The sequence below is a fragment of the Hypomesus transpacificus genome, chromosome 2 (assembly GCF_021917145.1).
Source record: "Hypomesus transpacificus isolate Combined female chromosome 2, fHypTra1, whole genome shotgun sequence".
Lineage (NCBI taxonomy): Eukaryota > Metazoa > Chordata > Actinopteri > Osmeriformes > Osmeridae > Hypomesus > Hypomesus transpacificus.
Window position 1 is genome coordinate 11,309,607 of NC_061061.1, and position 17,308 is coordinate 11,326,914.

The 17,308-nt window shown below is 41.4% G+C and overlaps 1 protein-coding gene across 1 annotated transcript; it reads right to left on the reverse strand.

The window, feature by feature from the left end:
* Nucleotides 1-497: 497 nt before the first annotated feature.
* On the reverse strand, nucleotides 498-4,524 carry irx4a (iroquois homeobox 4a). Its single transcript, XM_047039279.1, has 5 exons — nucleotides 4,480-4,524; nucleotides 3,627-3,878; nucleotides 3,203-3,314; nucleotides 1,885-2,196; nucleotides 498-1,370 (listed from the first exon to the last, which is right to left on the reverse strand). Exons 1-5 carry the CDS (start codon nucleotides 4,522-4,524, stop codon nucleotides 658-660), a joined length of 1,434 nt encoding a protein of 477 aa, XP_046895235.1. The 3' UTR covers nucleotides 498-657.
* Between the last annotated feature and the right edge of the window lie 12,784 nt (nucleotides 4,525-17,308).

Here is a 17,308-nt window from a genome sequence, read left to right on the forward strand (position 1 = left end):
CCTCAAAATAAATTGAATAGTTCAAAAAATAAGAAGCAGGCCTATTGCATAAATGCAATCCTAACAGGCTATGTCCAGTATTAGGCCTATAACAGACTAAATGTTGTGTCTGCAATTTGGGGAAAAAACGCTGTATTTCAGCACCATGGACAGCGACTATCATTGATGCAATCTGAACACACGAGCTATTCAGAAAATGACTTTTTTTATTTTAGTGAACAAACTTGAGATACTATCCTTCAATTTTCGGAAAGCAGTGCATTTGTGTGACTTTTTTTCTTTCAACAGTGTGACTCTCAAGCCAAATGTTAACGATGGCTCAGCTGAGATGTAAAGCATATTCTGTAACATTTGCATGCTGTAAGAAAAAGTAAATATCCTGTAAACTTTTTTCCGAATGTAAACTTTCAGTTATACATTTATATATTTGGAACGTGCGTTTAAAACGAAATACTAATACGCTCAAACGAATCCCGTTTGCAAATTCACCAGTGAAATGCCATTGTAACAGTACACAAATATATCCTTGCTTAAAAAAGAATCATGAAATAGCTTCAACTTCAACAGCTTTTTCTCAGTTCAATTGCTCATGTTAAACGCCCATAAACACAGGCCTATCCTGCAAGTCTCTTGTAAATACAAATCTAATTTGGCGTGTTACGAACAGAAAAGTTTGTTCACATTTTTGGGGAAATTCATAGTGTCCTTGGTGGAATCCTGGTGCTGCATGGGAGCGTGTCCTTTGACAACGTTGTTTCCAAGAGAGCGGTCAAGCGCACCTGTCTCCAGTATTGAGCCTTTGGTGGTCGTGGTCCAAGAAACGGAAGTGTTGGTCAAAGCCTGATTCAAAGTGCTGTGCCTGAACAGAGGGTCGTGGAAAACCCCATCTACCCAGTTTCTGAGAGTTGTGACAGGCGAATCCTGCCTGTCATTGACGTGCACTGGAGAGTCGGCCACGGGAGACGGGGACATGGTTGGCTGACATCTCAGCATACACGACGGATACTCAGTCTGGTTCAAAGAAGTTGCAGTTTGGGCCAATGACCAGATTCTTGGTTTCCCGTCAAGTATTTGGTGGCCTTGCTCGTAACACGTTTTAACTTGTCTTCCGTTGCTGACATCGTGCTCACAATCCTCCGAACTGGTTTTCAGGCAGGTTTTTCTCGAGTCCTGCTCTCCGCCCAGAGACACTGGAATACTTATCTTTAATGAAGTGTCTTTTATGTGACCGTTAGGGCAGTCAGTCGTCGTCATGTGAGTATTTAAGTGATACTGATGCTTGAGCTCGCATTCGGAGTTTTCAGACTCAATTGTGTCGAAATCTTCAAGATCGCTGAGTTGTAGATCCTTGTCCTCTCGACTCGTGTTCTCTGGAAATGAACGAGACATCAGACATAAACGATAAGATGGGAATCAAAACTAATTAAATTACCACTTGTCTCGTGCAATTTAACAGTTCACACTCAAACATGAGCTCTGGTTTAAGCTCATATCAGTTTCAATGGCATACAGGAAACAAGTTATGTCTGCCTTTGATTTACTTCCGTGCCGTTTTCTGTCAGTTTGTGGAAAATTTGTTTCTGTGAACTGTGTCAAGTGTGTGTTCGGGTTCAATTATTGTAGGCGTCATCATGGAATCTACCCATGAAATCAGAAGCGGAATTGAGATTGTGTCTTGGATCCAAGCTGGAAATGACTTTGACCCCAATGTTTGGCCCAGACCTATAAGAGTCCTCCTTTATAGATACTTTATAGATTGATAGTTTAGAGTGAGTCTGAGCTTTCCATCCCCACTGTAAACGCAGCTACAGAAGCTATTATCTCCTTTCCCCTATCTCATCTAACCATCTCAGGACCCAGATGTAGAACACACAAGATACTAACCATCATCGTTGGTTTCACTTTTGATCTGCTCCTCCTGCGACCCATCGTCATCTTCATCATACCTCTTCTCGTCTGAACATTTGTTCCTGGGGGGCCAGGTCATCTTGTTCTCCTTCTTCAGTCTCCTCCTGGCGTTGGCGAACCAGGTAGAGACCTGCGTCAGGGTCATCTTGGTGATAATGGCCAGCATGATCTTCTCTCCTTTGGTGGGATAGGGGTTCTTCCTGTGCTCCTGGAGCCAGGCTTTCAGGGTGCTGGTCGTCTCCCTGGTCGCATTCTTTCTCCTGGTTCCTCCGTCTATGGATCCGTATCTGTCAGCCAAAACCCAGATATCATCCACTGTAACTATCCCTCTAAAACAAAGGTGCTGCCAAGAACCCTTTGCTACAGCACAGGAACCTTGAGATCTCAGATATATGAGCGGATTGGAAGCCGTCTTCTGGACCTGAAACTGATTCGTTATTGAGTCTATTGAACCCACAAAAAGGGGTTTTGGCTTGTTTCAAATGGCTCTGCATAGCAGCATTTTGGGGGGGGATTTTGAGAGTATAACTTATATTTTGTTTGTAAAGTGACAGGCACAGACACTTGTACGTGTGGCATACAGTGCTTCGCTTATCGTGTTCATTGGCACAGCTATGAAAAACAGAAACTCTTAGTGCAACCCTGATACCATCTTTTTGGACAGATGCATTTGACTCAATAGACGATATAGATGATAGGGTTACAAAGGCTGGGCTGCTACGAGGTCTCTTAAGGTCTTGCACATTTCAAATGTAGCACACTGTTGATTTATACACCGTGGAAGTCTGAAAGCACTCTCAAGGGAGGATTCTATAAGTGCATTATTGGCTTGTAGATCGCAGGTCAAGCACCGCAAGGTGAGTTAAACGAGAGGGAGTCCTGATCCACCATTCTGAGAGTTCACTCAGAGAGATAAAACAGGCTGTAGAATTGCTTGATTGAGTGTAATGATAGGCCCTTAGGTAAGAGCAGTGGCAGACTGAGAGTATTGTGGGCCTTTTGGTAAAACCTCAGCATCACATGTTTTGCAAGGCCACAGTGCGTTGGACTACAGTCTAAGCCACACTATATAGCTAACACTTGTGCCACTGTTAACATTTTGCTCAGTGCACTGACATTACAAGCAGTCCACTTTTCAAGCATTATCAAACTATTCAAGTTAGCTATATACACTTATTTGAAAAACTATAGGTCATTTGTAAAATAAGAACAACTTTGATATTTAGAATTGTATAATTATATTATAGTATATTTGTAACTTCAACTACAACGTGTACATCCTCATTCCTTTTGACATACCTGTCGTATTGATACTGGCCCAGGGTAGGGTCATATGGGTAGTAAGCAGCTGCTTGTGTTATCCCCGCATGCGCAGATGCAGTGGCATCTTTCGAATCGAATGTACCCTGCAATAAGTGAAAATACTGTCATGAGAATGGGATGTAAACAATAGGTGATTATGTATTATATTAAGCATAATGACTTACAGCATTTCAAACAAAACCATTGTCGGTTATTACATCCTACCCAAAATACAGAGCTACTATGAAAATTTAAGGATTTGTTTGGCCATTATTTTCTAAACTTTAATTGGTCACTTGAAAAGTTGCCATAGAGGTCATCCAGGACAAGTTTTGGCAGCATGCATTAAATAGACAGTATGATCCAGTCGTTAAAGTGATTCATCAATGTCAGAGAAGAGATGATACATATCATACCAGTGAGTAGAAAGCGGAGGCATCGGTTCCATATGTAACGTAATTTCCATAGCCTTGACCGCTCGTGTAGGGGTTCCCGTACACACCCAGAGCCGCGGCGGAACTAAGCTCGTGCCTGGCAGTGGCCAGCAGTCTGCTCTCGTAAACGGGGCAGTAAACCGGCGTCTGGGCAGTGGCTGCAACTCCGGAATCCGAGATGGATCTGCCGGTTGATTCGCAGCAAGTTGTCAAGGAGTTGGTTGTCATGAGGAACTGAAAAACACACAGGGAAATTAGTCAATTACCTTTTTCTGTTCAATCGTCTTTGAATGAATGGCTAAATTAGATTCCAAAAACGTTCTAAATTGGGAAGGCAGGAAGATGTAAACTATGGATCATACTTCAAAATGTCATAAAAATATTTAACTGACAAACTATTTTTTTGCTAAACTAACTTGCATATTTTCATATAGGGTAAGTATGCAGGACATCAAAGCAAAATACAATTATGGCTTGTTGCCAATAAAACAACAGTTGGGCTATCTGACAAGCTTCTATCACAACAGCTTGTCTACAATCCAAGTTGGCATGTGTGGATTTCTGAACAGAGAAACATATCCTGCGCTATTATCTCGAATAAATCTGTAAACTGAGTGTTTGCAGCAAAGTATGCTGTTTCCCGATTACCCTTTGCCTTTTTCGCTCAAAGAACACGCGTAGTGTTAGTGATTCAATGTAACGTAATACATTTCCGATATACACCAATGGACATCTTTCCAGTTGAAAGTAGCAAAAAAGGAGCATGGAATCAATATGACAATCGATACAAAATCCAAATAAATATTTGGTTGATAATCAACAAGGCTGAACTTACTTGTGGTGCAGACGAGTAGGGATATCCAAATTGTGGATATGACATCGTAGAGTGGTCCCAATATCCAGAAATAAAGCGTGACTGCAGGTCTCCACGCTAACGTAGCCTTGGTGTGTTTCACTGTATAAGAATTGATTGGTAAGCACTGGCTGCTAGATGCTTATAGGGCGAAGCACAGTACCATGTTTAATTTGTTAAAATGCCCTCTCGAACGATTCTCAAAATATCAACTCCCCTTTTTTTACTACCTTACAATTCCAATTATACTCAAATGAATTGTGGCTATAAAGGCTTTGGTCAGATTAATCATTGGTGTCAGAAATACATATTTTGCTTTATAAAAAAGTAGTATAAAACACGTCAGCTCAGATGCAGGTTGTTTTAAACACCAGTGACTCTGACGTCAGAAGAATCCCACTCAAAATGACCAGACTGTAACTTTAATATGCATTTCATATCGAACAAGAAACTGGGAACGGGACAGGGCTTTTAAAGATGGATGCGTGATTGCAATTTAATCACTAAATAAATTAATACATGTACCATCCTCTTATCTCTTAATTTCAATCATGGCAATTATCTACAATTAAACATATTATACATTCATTTAGCACAAATTAACTTGGGATATCGTGTTTTTGTATGATTTTAAATTAATGAATGAACAATATGCACTCTGTCCTCTCTTAGTAGGATAATTAACAAACGAAGATAAAGGCAGTGCCACTAAATTATAGGAAAACAAAACCGTTTAAAAAAATAAACCTCAAAAGCTTTTCATTTATAAAAGCACATTAGAGCCTTGCATTTATTCGTTTTTATAATTAAAGGAAATACATCTGTCCATAACTCTTTTCTGTCATGCACACACTATGTTGTCAGTTGATGAGTCCCCTGAGCATTGTCAATTAATTAGCCGTTAATTTCCCTCACTTTTAAGATTGATTCACACATGCAATTTCCACCACCGTTCACAGCCATGAAAAAAACAAAACTAGACAACCTTATGCACTGTCTGTAGCCTACATGTAATACAATCTAACATTTACATTGTAGCCTACTATCTCATCAGATTACATATCTCCTTATCTTTCTGAAATATATCTCAAGTGGTGTCCTCCCCACACTAATTTCCCAATTATAAGGGTTCTTAAGAACTTCTTTTCGTGGCATAGACAAGAGATATCTGACTGAGTCTGAGAAGTGGAGGGCAGCAGCGGTTTGGTATTGCAGGTATGGCTAAAACGTCTGCGCCACGGTGATGACTTGCTCGGATAATCCCGGTCCAGACGTGTGAGTAGCTAACCCCGGGCCACACTCAAATTAATGATGATGTACTCCTCTTCTCCCCAGCTGGAAGACTGCCTGGCTAGAAACGAATCTGCCTACAGTGACAGCTCGATTGAGGGTGATTGATGACTATCTAGAGACCAGCCAACATAATGTGATACCGGCTGCATAATTGCTTTCATTTAGATGAAAGTGAGCTTGTCCTTAAATTAAGTTAAGGCTTCATAAGGCAAGTTTCTTTTGGAGTTGAGAACGTTGGCCAACGCTCTTTTTTAAACAAATTGAATTAGCTCTCTCACCTAGAAGCAAATGAAGTCGCATTAACACCATAGACAAGAGGTCAGGGGAATCACCCCCTCTGCCATATTTTTTAATTTGCATTAACTGAGGAAATGACACCTCAACAGCCCTTTGAATTATTCAAGCATTGACTATAGGGCGTTAAAACATACTGCTCTATTAGGCTTCTTTTGGAGTTTTAAATTCATTGGGGTTAAGGTTGTGCACATTCATTACTAGAGGGGTGGATTCAACTTATCTTCACGTCATTCTGCGGAATTCCGATTCTGACAAGTTAAAATAACTTCACTCAACTACACCCAACTGATCTCCCAAATGATTCCTTCTTTGTCATATGGCCCTAATGAAAATGTTTATATTAATAGCCTTTGCTTTTTACAAAGACTACGGTACTGATCTTGACATATGATCTACAGATGAGATTTTTCACAGTTAGTCTGGTTGTTTATCGTTTTTTTTTTCTTTCTATTGCAGTGTTCAGGGAGGCGCAGACGGATGCTCACGTGTGGGATAGCGCAGTCGACGGAAGTTTGATGGACACGTTCAGTAAACGATATTGTCCACACAGGCTCTCTCTATACATTTTCATTATCCGCTGCGTTGCTTGTGTTATCAGGCATTTATAAAATATTTAGCTGCACGAGTATATGCTTTTAGAAGAGGATGAATGCTGTTACTGAAGTTGTTTCGTGTTTTGCGTTAAAGATTAAAAGAGAAGCTCTTCGTAGACAGATGTTGGGGAAGGACGGTGTAAAGAGCAATATTCTACAGTCCACTTCATGAAAATAGTCTTTCAGGCCTACATGAAGTATGTGTTGTAGCTTCAAAGTTTGAAGTTAATTCGCACAAAAAAATAAATTGTCCAATAGTTTTACTTTCATAATTTCAATTAAAAGCTCATCAATAAACAATCGATTGACTATACTGAATAATTGGAACACGGAACAGGAAGAACAGGAACTCATAGGCCTACTCATTTTAAATGTCGTGATGATGACATCCCAGTGCATAAACAAACCACAATAGGCCTACGTTTTAATTTAATGTTTTTTTTTTTTTATCCAATAAACTTGGACAAAAACTGAATGGTTAGATAAATACAATTACCATAGGCTAAATGTGTAGTGCATCTACAAGCGACCGTCATCCTCAAACATCTAATTCATTAACGCTGCACTTCTTGATATCAGACATTGATTGATGAGGCATGCCTCTTGCTGAGCAGCAAAACGAATCTTGTTTGGTATTTAGCCCCTCTAGCTTACGTTCCTGTTGTGTTATTGTCTGTGAAATATGGAATTCATGCTTTTCATTCTACATCTGCTCAAACTACCTGTTTTTCTTTTCATTCAGAATTGAACATTTATTGACTTGAATTGGTCTTAAATTGCACCCAAGTTGACCAAATTAAACTTACAGGAGGGTCATGGTGCTCAATATTTGAACCCAAAATGACTTGGATCAGTGTTTCCATTGAGAAGGGGGATTTGAACTTTTATTGTTGATGTGGTAAACCCATAAGTCTAACCTCCAAAACGTACCCTAGCAGGCTGGATTGAGGTAAACACATCCAGTCTGCACACAAGACAACATTCTACTGAATCGTCCATACAAAGACAATGATTGTAAGCATGTACAATCTCTTATTAATACTTATACAATCGCAATAACGGTTCATTTTCCAATCATCTTTAATGATTTCAATCATTTCAAATGCTTTAAATGCATAAACCACTCTATAATCTATTTAGACAGCAACCCAGTCTTGACTTCTTCTAGTGAGCCCAGGTACATGGCTGGCTTGTATTCAAACACAAACCCCTGGAGCTGCTTCAAGGCTTTTCAGTGGCAATGGTGTGTCACTTCGCAGAGACCATTCAAGGTTATAGACCTTGCTAATCCTCCAAAACGTTAGCCTGTATAGTCCTTGGGAGCAAATGGAATATTGATCTCAAAACTATCACTCTGTAAATTAGTCATTTCATTTCACAGATTCCCTGCCCCAGCCCCTTCTCCCATTAAGCCTCCAGTAATATTTGCATGAGTTGGAGAGCAGCATTCCCTGGGCGCATTCTTCAAACTAGGGAACATTTAGGTATATGATATGTTTCAGAACCTCTAAGTATGATTGAAAACATCCCTGTCCATACTGTATGTCCACAAGTGTGGGTTTCATAGTATTAGATGGTTTGAGAGGGCCCTCTCTAATAAAGAGTCATGGTGATTTGCAACCAGTCACAAGCATACTAATGTTTAAAATATTGTGTGATCATACCCTTAGTGTTACAACTTTTGGTTGTAAATACAAATATCAATTTCCACTAGAGGTCAACAGCATGTAATCAAGTTAATACAATCATATTAATCCTTAAATGAATTCAACATATCAATGCTGACTTCCCAACACTGAAACAATGGAAGTCAGAGCCGCTTTCTGAAGGGAAGTCGTTTCCCCTCTCTCCTCTATGCTGCATCTCTAAGAGGTTTAACGTGTCGGAGTTCTCCTCTCCTGCATTATTGATAGTCTGGAGCATTCACTCTACACTTGGTTAACTAGCTGCAGGTATTCCACTATCAGCTGGTCAGAGACAGAAACAGCGATAGATATTCCCCCTTCTAAATAAGAGTTACCAGATTCTCGCCATGTTATACCCATGTTATACCCATGTTACACCCATGTTACAGTAGTGTCCTTTCAGTTAGACCCGGACAGTGTCACATTTTATATTTGCAAGGTTCGTTTGTCTCAGTTAGCAACACATGCATCAATCATGGAATCCTCCAGTACGTAACTTTCTCTGTGGAACGGATTTGTTGCATGGTCAACATTTATTCACAGTAAACAAGTTAAGACAAGGGTGTTTAAACTGACACTGAAAACATCTGATAAAGTTAGTGTATGTAGCCCTTATAATAAGATATCTTGTGTGCGTGTGTGTGTGTGTGTGTGTTACATTGCTGTAATGCTGCAACCTAAATCAAGATTACAACTTGAGTTAAGCATTGACTTACCAAGATCCTTGTTTAAAGGTTTTAAACCATATGATTGAAATCCGCAACAACTTGATTAGCAATTTCTTAACAGCAATGTCTAGTTAAACAATACAATCTGTAGAGTCAAGGTTACTCCAGGTAAGGATTTATTTTGTTTCTAAATGAAGATGAGCAGTGAAAGGCCCTGTGATCACTGACCAGAAACCTCTTAGCTGGGGATAACAGAGAACAAAGAACCGAGGCACCGTGATTCCAGAGAGAGGAGAAGTTTAGGCCTTAATGCAGCTCCTGTATTGACAGGAAGCAGGAAGGGAGAGACGAGGCCTGGTGGAAAAAGCATGTCTTGCTCACAACTGCCAAGATGACTCCTACAATACATTACCCTACTGCTTTTTATGCGCAAATTGCAAGAAAGCGAAAGGCCCAAAAAGCAACTACATGTTAAACAGATATTAAAATTGTATAGTTTTAATACGTTCAGGTAAAAATATTCAAATGCATCCCTTGTTCCTCAGTTGGGTGATTGAAGGAACTTGTGATTTGGTTTCCACATTGTGCTCCCGTCTGAGAAGAGCCATCCTATCCACTTTGATATTAACATGGCTCTGTCATTAGAAAGAGGCCATTTTCTGGTTTAGGGGGTAAAATAAGATGCGGAATGAGACAATAAAGTGCATTTGTGTTCAGTAGGTGCATTATGAATAAATAATTGTAAGTGCCCATGTTACCTCTCAGGGATAATCACAGCCCTAGCACACTCCCAGTGTACTAGTTGTATTATGTGGAGTGAATATGGAAAGAGGATGGAAATCATGACTTTATAATGTCCTGGTGCTTCATACGTAGAGAGTAAAAAGGATAGAAGGAGAAGATGGGGGGGAAAGGTAATTTTTTGTGATCCATTTAGTCTGCAGACAAAAGCAGAAGGAGAGAGAGAGCGAGAGAGAGACAGAGACCTCAAGTGCTTGTCGCTACACACAGCGATCAGCAGTTTAGGAAACAACTGATATTTTGGGGTTGTTCTGACTCGACCACTCGAAGCCGGGCCTGGTTTAGGGCGCTGTCCTCAGCTGGTCCCCTGAAAAGCAGGGCACACGGAGATGTGGGTCGGGGAGGGGATGGGGGGGTACCCACGGCACCCGTGGCTGCACACGGCTGGGGTTGGATGGGTCACAGGCACCAGGGGAGCCCCAGGCTGTGGGCCCTGTCACTGGAAGACCACCTGAAGCCCCCCTTACAGAGGGGAGTGATCAGTGTCAGCCGGCTGTCTGACATGATGGCCTGGGTGTAGGTGACGGCCAGGGGATGGAGCAGCCATCAGGACAGCCCTGCAGGGACATCGGGACACCTGACTGACAGGAGTCATTGTTACTCAGGCCTCCGTGCCTGTTTATATGTATGTATGCACCACCGAAGGACTAGAACAAGATAGCAACATAATCAGATTCTTCTGGCTCTCATCCACACATAATGTAATGTTTTATGATGATCTGAGAAACACTGTCCTCTCGCAAACGCAAAGGAATCCACACCAGAGAGCAGTGAACAAAGAAAGCTCATATCACGTCATCATGACAACCAGTGGCTCGCCTCGGAAAAAAGAAAACGCCTTAAATATAAAAAAGGCAGCTGCGATTTAAATGTCCTGACACCGTGGATGGGTTTAATAGTCCGGTCTCTCAGGAAGGTTTTTCCGCTTGTCGGGGTCACTTTGAGAGAGAAAGTCAGGCCCGATCTGAGGCAGGAGATTATATTATGGAGGAGTGTTTGAAGGAAGTTATTCCTCTCGTCCTCTCACTCCTATTATTTTCCACTCGGCTGATCGCATTTGAATTTTCCGAAAGCAATGCTGATGTTTGCATTAGCATGCATTACTCTAAAACACTACCTGGGCCTCCTGCTGTAATACAGAGGGTGGAGTCTCTGTCCTCCTCAACCAAGATGCACACAATAATATTCATAGCACTGCTGGATACAAAACATTTTGTATTTGATTTTCACGTCATAAATCCAGATCCTTTTAGAATTCTGAATCTGTGAAGGATGGTTTGTGTGTCTCAATCCAAATACAAGTCATATTTAATAAAATAAAATGAAAGAATGTACTTAACCTTTGTTTTCTTCATGTTTCTTCATCGAGTTATCATCATGTAAAATAGGTCTTAACGCAACTGTCTATACTGCACTTTTGGGAAAAAAATTGTCTGAAGGATGTTGTGATAGCGGAAGAAGTACTTGGGTTAATGGAAAGGTCTATAGTGAAGACTGATGGAGGCTGGTAGCTTAGGGCTCTCCACCTTTCGCACCCTCTCTCTCAGAGAAATGCTTGTGTGACATTACACTCGGAGCCCCAAACCCATGAATATAAAAAATACGCTTACCTATTTCACCCTGACCTCTAACCTTGTAGCCCCGGGACAATCCTGTCACCCCTGTTCCAGGGTCAAAACTCTAAACAACAAAGTTTCCTCTCCTCTCTCTCTCTCTCTCTCTCTCTCTCTCTCTCTCTCTCTCTCTCTCTCTCTCTCTCTCTCTCTCTCTCTCTCTCTCTCTCTCTCTCTCTCTCTCTGTCTCTGTCTCTGTCTCTGTCTCTGTTTCTCTCCCTCTCTCTCTCCCTGTCTCTCTCCCTGTGTCTCTATCTATCTATCTATTTATCTTTATCTCCGCCTGTCTCCTATGTCTCTCTTTCACTCTCTGGCTCTGTCTCTCTTCCTCTGCAATGGCCGCTTGTTAAAGAGAAGGGGAACAAAAAGCAGGTCCTGAGGCTAGACAAAAAGTATGAGTGCTTCAGACTACTCTAGAAGACGCAGGGACCAGAGTGGGCACGCGTGTACTCCTACATCCTCAGAGCACTCTCTCTCACGGCCCCCTTCTACTCCTCTCCTCTTTCCCTCTATCCTCCATTCCCCAAGCTAAGGATTCCCAGTGTCCGCTGAGAGAAGTGTGTGAAAATGCACAATGCAGGTCCCTTGGTGCGCCCGCCGCGGCACAGAGTGTGAGAAGAGGGCCTGCATTTGATGCCTGACTGACCAAATCTTCTGCTGGATAGCCGTCTGAATTCCCCACGGTGGAGCCAGAGCAGGGCCAGGAGTGCTGTGGATGGAGAGGGGGAGGCTCAGTAATTGTATCAAGGTCTGTTGAGATTTTCCTCAAACTGCTTTCGGTAAAAGGAAAGGAGTCCCAGGACAGGCAGAGCCGTCTCCCTGAGAATAACCCAAAACAGTGTGCACTCAGATATGAATAACATTCAATTTATCACATGAAAGCCCATATATTGAATACAACACCTTTGCTGTCCCCAACTCCATCTATTTTTCAACATGGAAAATAAAAATACTTCTAATTCAGGTGACAGTTTGGGTTGTATTTTTCCTGAGAATGTGTCACCCTATGCTGGGCACATAGCTTTTTTGTTATACAATTATCTTTGGCACTCTAAACAACATGTTGGACATATTCATGGTTTGCCACAATATTGTCATACACTTTCACCCAATGCTGTAAACTTTCTAAAAGAAGACACTACATACAAAATACTATGGCATAGAACTACTGTTGTTATTACTTGCATAGCAATTCACGTAATGTACTCCAGCCAACAACAGTAATATTTTTGAGCGATGGAGTGTACGCTTGTCATGTTGGTGACTGAACACATGATTGCACCTTCATTAAAAATCTTGTGGCATTGTCTTTTAATCATCACAAGATTTGAAGACGCTGATGATGATGATGGTGATGACAACAGTGAGACCACCTCTCTAAGGACGGCTATTGTGATGCTAAATATTTCATCAGTGAACTGAATGAGAAGTTCAGAGGGTCTCAGGAGGGCGCCAGCCGCCACAAATACTTGTCAAACTCTCCCGCCCCTTGTAATTTTGGGAAGTGGCCCTCTTTCTCCACCCACCAGGGCCGCTGACAGGGGTGGGCAGGGAGGGAAGAAGCTCCTCCTGACTCCTCATCATCTCTGTGTAATAACGCTCTCAGGCGGGACGCACCTATAGCCTGGTCCTAACCAGACCCTCAAACATTTCATTTGTACAAAAGCAAAATCCAAATCGAGCGGAAGTACGTAGGAGGGCAGGGCCAGGCTAGGACGCATGTGAGTGAAAGGCACAATGCAAATCAAGCAACTTGACTGAGGGTAGATCACTCGCAAGAGACATAGACACAGACTGACCATGGCCAGGAGTGAGGAAGTAATCGTATGTTTTGTAAAGCATTCGCTTTTCGTGTTTACATTGATAAACTGTTGAGTTTGAATTGAATATCTCCGAGTTATGAAGCTGTTAACGTGTGACTTTTCGGCAAAAATCGAAATTCATTGCTTACCATCCAGTATATATATTACGTAATGTAACGACGAATAACCCAAGAATAACAAGATACTAGGTAGGCCTACTGCATGCAAACGTATGAAGTAGACAAGCATCAGGAACCCAGAGGAGGGTCCGGGACAGCACAGGCTAGGAGAGGACAGGCTTGGCTAGCAGCCTCTCCATCCAGGCTGGTCCCCATCCACTCCCAGCACTGGAGAGTCCTACTGTACATTTCCTCATCACTTCCAATTCATTACCTCCTCACCCACTATGCATTATTCTGCCTGCTTCTCCTCTGCTGTCTCCTGGGAAGAATTTATTGGTCGAACCGTTTTGACCAATTTTTTTTTTACCTTTTAAAGGCGACCATTTAAAGCTCGATATAGTTTTCTCTCTCTCTCTCTTTCGACTCTGTTCCTTGAAAGCTGACGTCTTCTGCTCTCTGGTTGAAGGAACCAGAACTCATTGAAAAGGAAGGCCTACTTATGATGATGCTGTGTGTTACATGTGATAAACTGTCCATACGTTACGGATGTAATCTATCCCACTTGTGGAAGCTTCATAACTCCTAAGCTACCTGTTAAGCAAATAAACTATAGGGGCTTAGAAATCATTCCTAACTGAGTATACACTTGAGTGATGCCATACATTAGGTATTGTTGTAAGCCCTTCAAACTATAAGAAAAGAAAATGTACACACAAATTGTCAGTTTTATCTGTTCAAAGACAGGAAGGACTCGACATCAATAAAAACACATTTCCTTTCATAAGACCATGCTAAATCGTTTATGTGTACACACGGAACATCCACTGGCCAGCTAAACGTCTAGTGACATGTGATGAACGTATTTGGGGCAGCATGCACCGTCTTCAGTCTCTCTGGGACAGACACACTATCCATATTTCAGATCTATTTAAACTCTGTCCTGTGGGTCTTTTAAAAGCACATCATATTTATGAGGTTAGTAGCTGTATGGCATTCATTACAGAGAGGGGGGCGTGTCACTGTAGGTTTGAGGGGAGCTGAGTGTTAGTGCAGCAGGCATCCTTACAGTGAATACAACTCTGGAGAATGAGAATGCTGCTGTATGTATTGTCTGTCTGAAATCCCAATGCAGTGCCCTTGTTTGATCATGTGCTAAAGTAAATTAACCCTTATAAGGATAAGGCATTACTGAAACCATTTAGCCGGGCTTTAAGTAATTGACTGACTCATTGACTGATTGCTAAATGTTAGGAATTTTACACCAACCCCTTTGAGTCCGGCTGCTTCGTAACATGTTCTTCATCACTATGCATCCCATCCTCATCCTCACCCCCTTCCATTGTTGGCGACCAGCGACCCAACAGCGACTCACAGCATCCATCCATAAAATCTCAAACCCAAAGCCGCAGCTAATTAAATCTGTGTGCGAGTGGGATAGAAGGAACCAGAGAATCCCCACCTGGAAGTCCCACTGCCTGCCACCGCTGTGGTCAGGCAGGCTCCAACTGCATGGGATGGAACAGTTCCACCTAGACAGAATGGAGCCCCAGTGGACCAAACAAGCCTGCGGCAGGCTAGTTAGCCTGTAGTCTTACTCCTTGTACAATGAGCATGGAGAAGAGGGGTGCGGCGAGAAGAGAGAGACAGCACATAAATCTGGGTGCTCTGAGGACAGATGTAGGGGGTTGTCATTTAGGTAGGATGGTTTTAAGTGCCCCCTGTAGCTTTGGTGGACTGTAATTGCCGTATTGCTCCGCTGTGGTGGCAATATGTGGTTCTCATAACTATGAACTTAGGTGGGAAATCTGTCTCAGCTTGGGACTGTTGGTCTGAATTTAATGGTTGTTTTGTCCTCTTGGTCTGACTGGAAGGTATTAGCTCCCAAGTTGGGTCATCCCCATGAAACAAAAGAATGACAGCCAATGTCTTTCAATGGAGATCAACGAAAAACTGTTATGTTCTGATTTAGCATAAGGTTGTTCAGGTTAAGTTTTTTTTTTTTTTTTTCTAAACATCTCTGGGCATCAGTTAAGAGAGACCGAGTGATTGACACTGTGGAATGCTCTTCTGAGTTGTTCATGCAGGTTCTGATTGCAACACACACCTGGGGAAAGCCTAGGGCGAACCAAACTGTAATTTCATGGCTCAAAAATAACGTGTTTCACTCTGTCAACACTGTCTTGATATAGACACTTCATTTGACTGTCAGTTCCTTTATAAGATGGGACTGCAGACTGCAGTCCAACATGGCTAAATCACACTGGTGGTAAAAAAATAAGGATTTTGTCTTATATTTCAAAATACGTTAATACAGACATAAAACTGTGCTCCATGTAGGTGTCAGTTAGTTAAAAGTTTAGTAATCAAAGATGAGATAAGAAGACAGGAGACCAGCTGCAGAGCGAGTTGTGTGAAGTTTACATGCTCAGAGGGCTGTGTATTCTACACAATGACTACCAATTATCAGCATTCTTCACAAACACATTTTCTTTCTCTTATTCTCTGTCTGGGAAGCCCCCCCCCTCCTCTCTCTCTCTCTCTCTCTCTCTCTCTCTCTCTCTCTCTCTCTCTCTCTCTCTCTCTCTCTCTCTCTCTCTCTCTATCTCTATCTCTCTCTCTCTCTCTCTCTCTCTCTCTCTCTCTCTCTCTCTCTCTCTCTCTCTCTCTCTCTCTCTCTCTCTCTCTCTCTCTCTTGTGTCCTAGTATTTCTCTCTATCTCTTTTTTCTCTGCTCTTTCTCTCTCATAACATTCCCCTCTCTTTTGCCTCTGCCTTTTACAGTATGCTTGGTATATGAATTTGGCTGAATCAGTGTCGACCACAGTTTACTGTGTACCACAAACAAAACACATATTGTTTACTACTTTTAGGATATACTGTATTACTGTATTCCTTTTCAAATGCTGTACAGTTATCTGAGACAGTGCTATATGAAGTAGCTTATACGTAATTACTGTAGACATGCTTCATGTTGAGTCCATGTGGGATTGTTGGTGTTACGTAATGGTTTTTAGATAATCAATGATTAAATAGTTGTGCATTTAAATGCAAATCAATGGGCTTGAACTTGAGTAATACTTTATGCTAACAAGCAACCTCAGTATATTTAAGGTTGTCTTTGAGCCCTCAAATAGCATTTCATATACAGTTGCAGACCGTTAATTGTCAATGAGGAAAGCCAGAACACTCACTCATATTGATGATTTTATAAAGAAATTGTCTATAGTGGATTTGCCTAACAAGCAGAACATGCAAATTAATGTAACATGCTAATGATTTACTATGTGATATAGTAGTGCACACTATGCATTCTGTGTGTGTCAGTGTGTGTGTGAGTCAGTGTGTCTGCTTGTGTGTTTGTGTGTGTGTGTTTGTGTAGAGCAGACACAGTGTTGCAGCATCACTGTGATGAACCTTACAGTAACAGCCAGGGGCCAAAACACTGAAGTTCAAAGGTTAGTTAAAGTGCAGAGCATTATCAAAGAAGAAGCCATTCTATCAATCGATTACAATCAACTTCCCCAAGGGCATATATGTTTCATTATAATTTATTTCCAAGTGATTTAGGAGATTAGATACAACATCTGAAATTAGAAAACAAGAGATTAACATCATCAATTCATTACGCATTAAACTATTTCCAGGGTTGACATTTATTTAACTGTAATGTCTGTTAAGGTTTTTGAAAATCAAAAGGTATATTTTCCACATTCCCAGTGATTTGTTATTTTCCATTTACAGTAAAAGAAAATGCTAAAATGTTGCGGCTAAGCACTGTCAAAACCTCCACTATATGGAAAAGCATTTTTCCCTTCTGTAATATGGATTTGTTTGGTTTTATTGAAATTACATTAAACTATTTGCTGTATTCAGCTTTTGCAATAAATCATAGTGGATGTAAACAAATACAATACAATTTCAAAGCAATTGAAGGACCA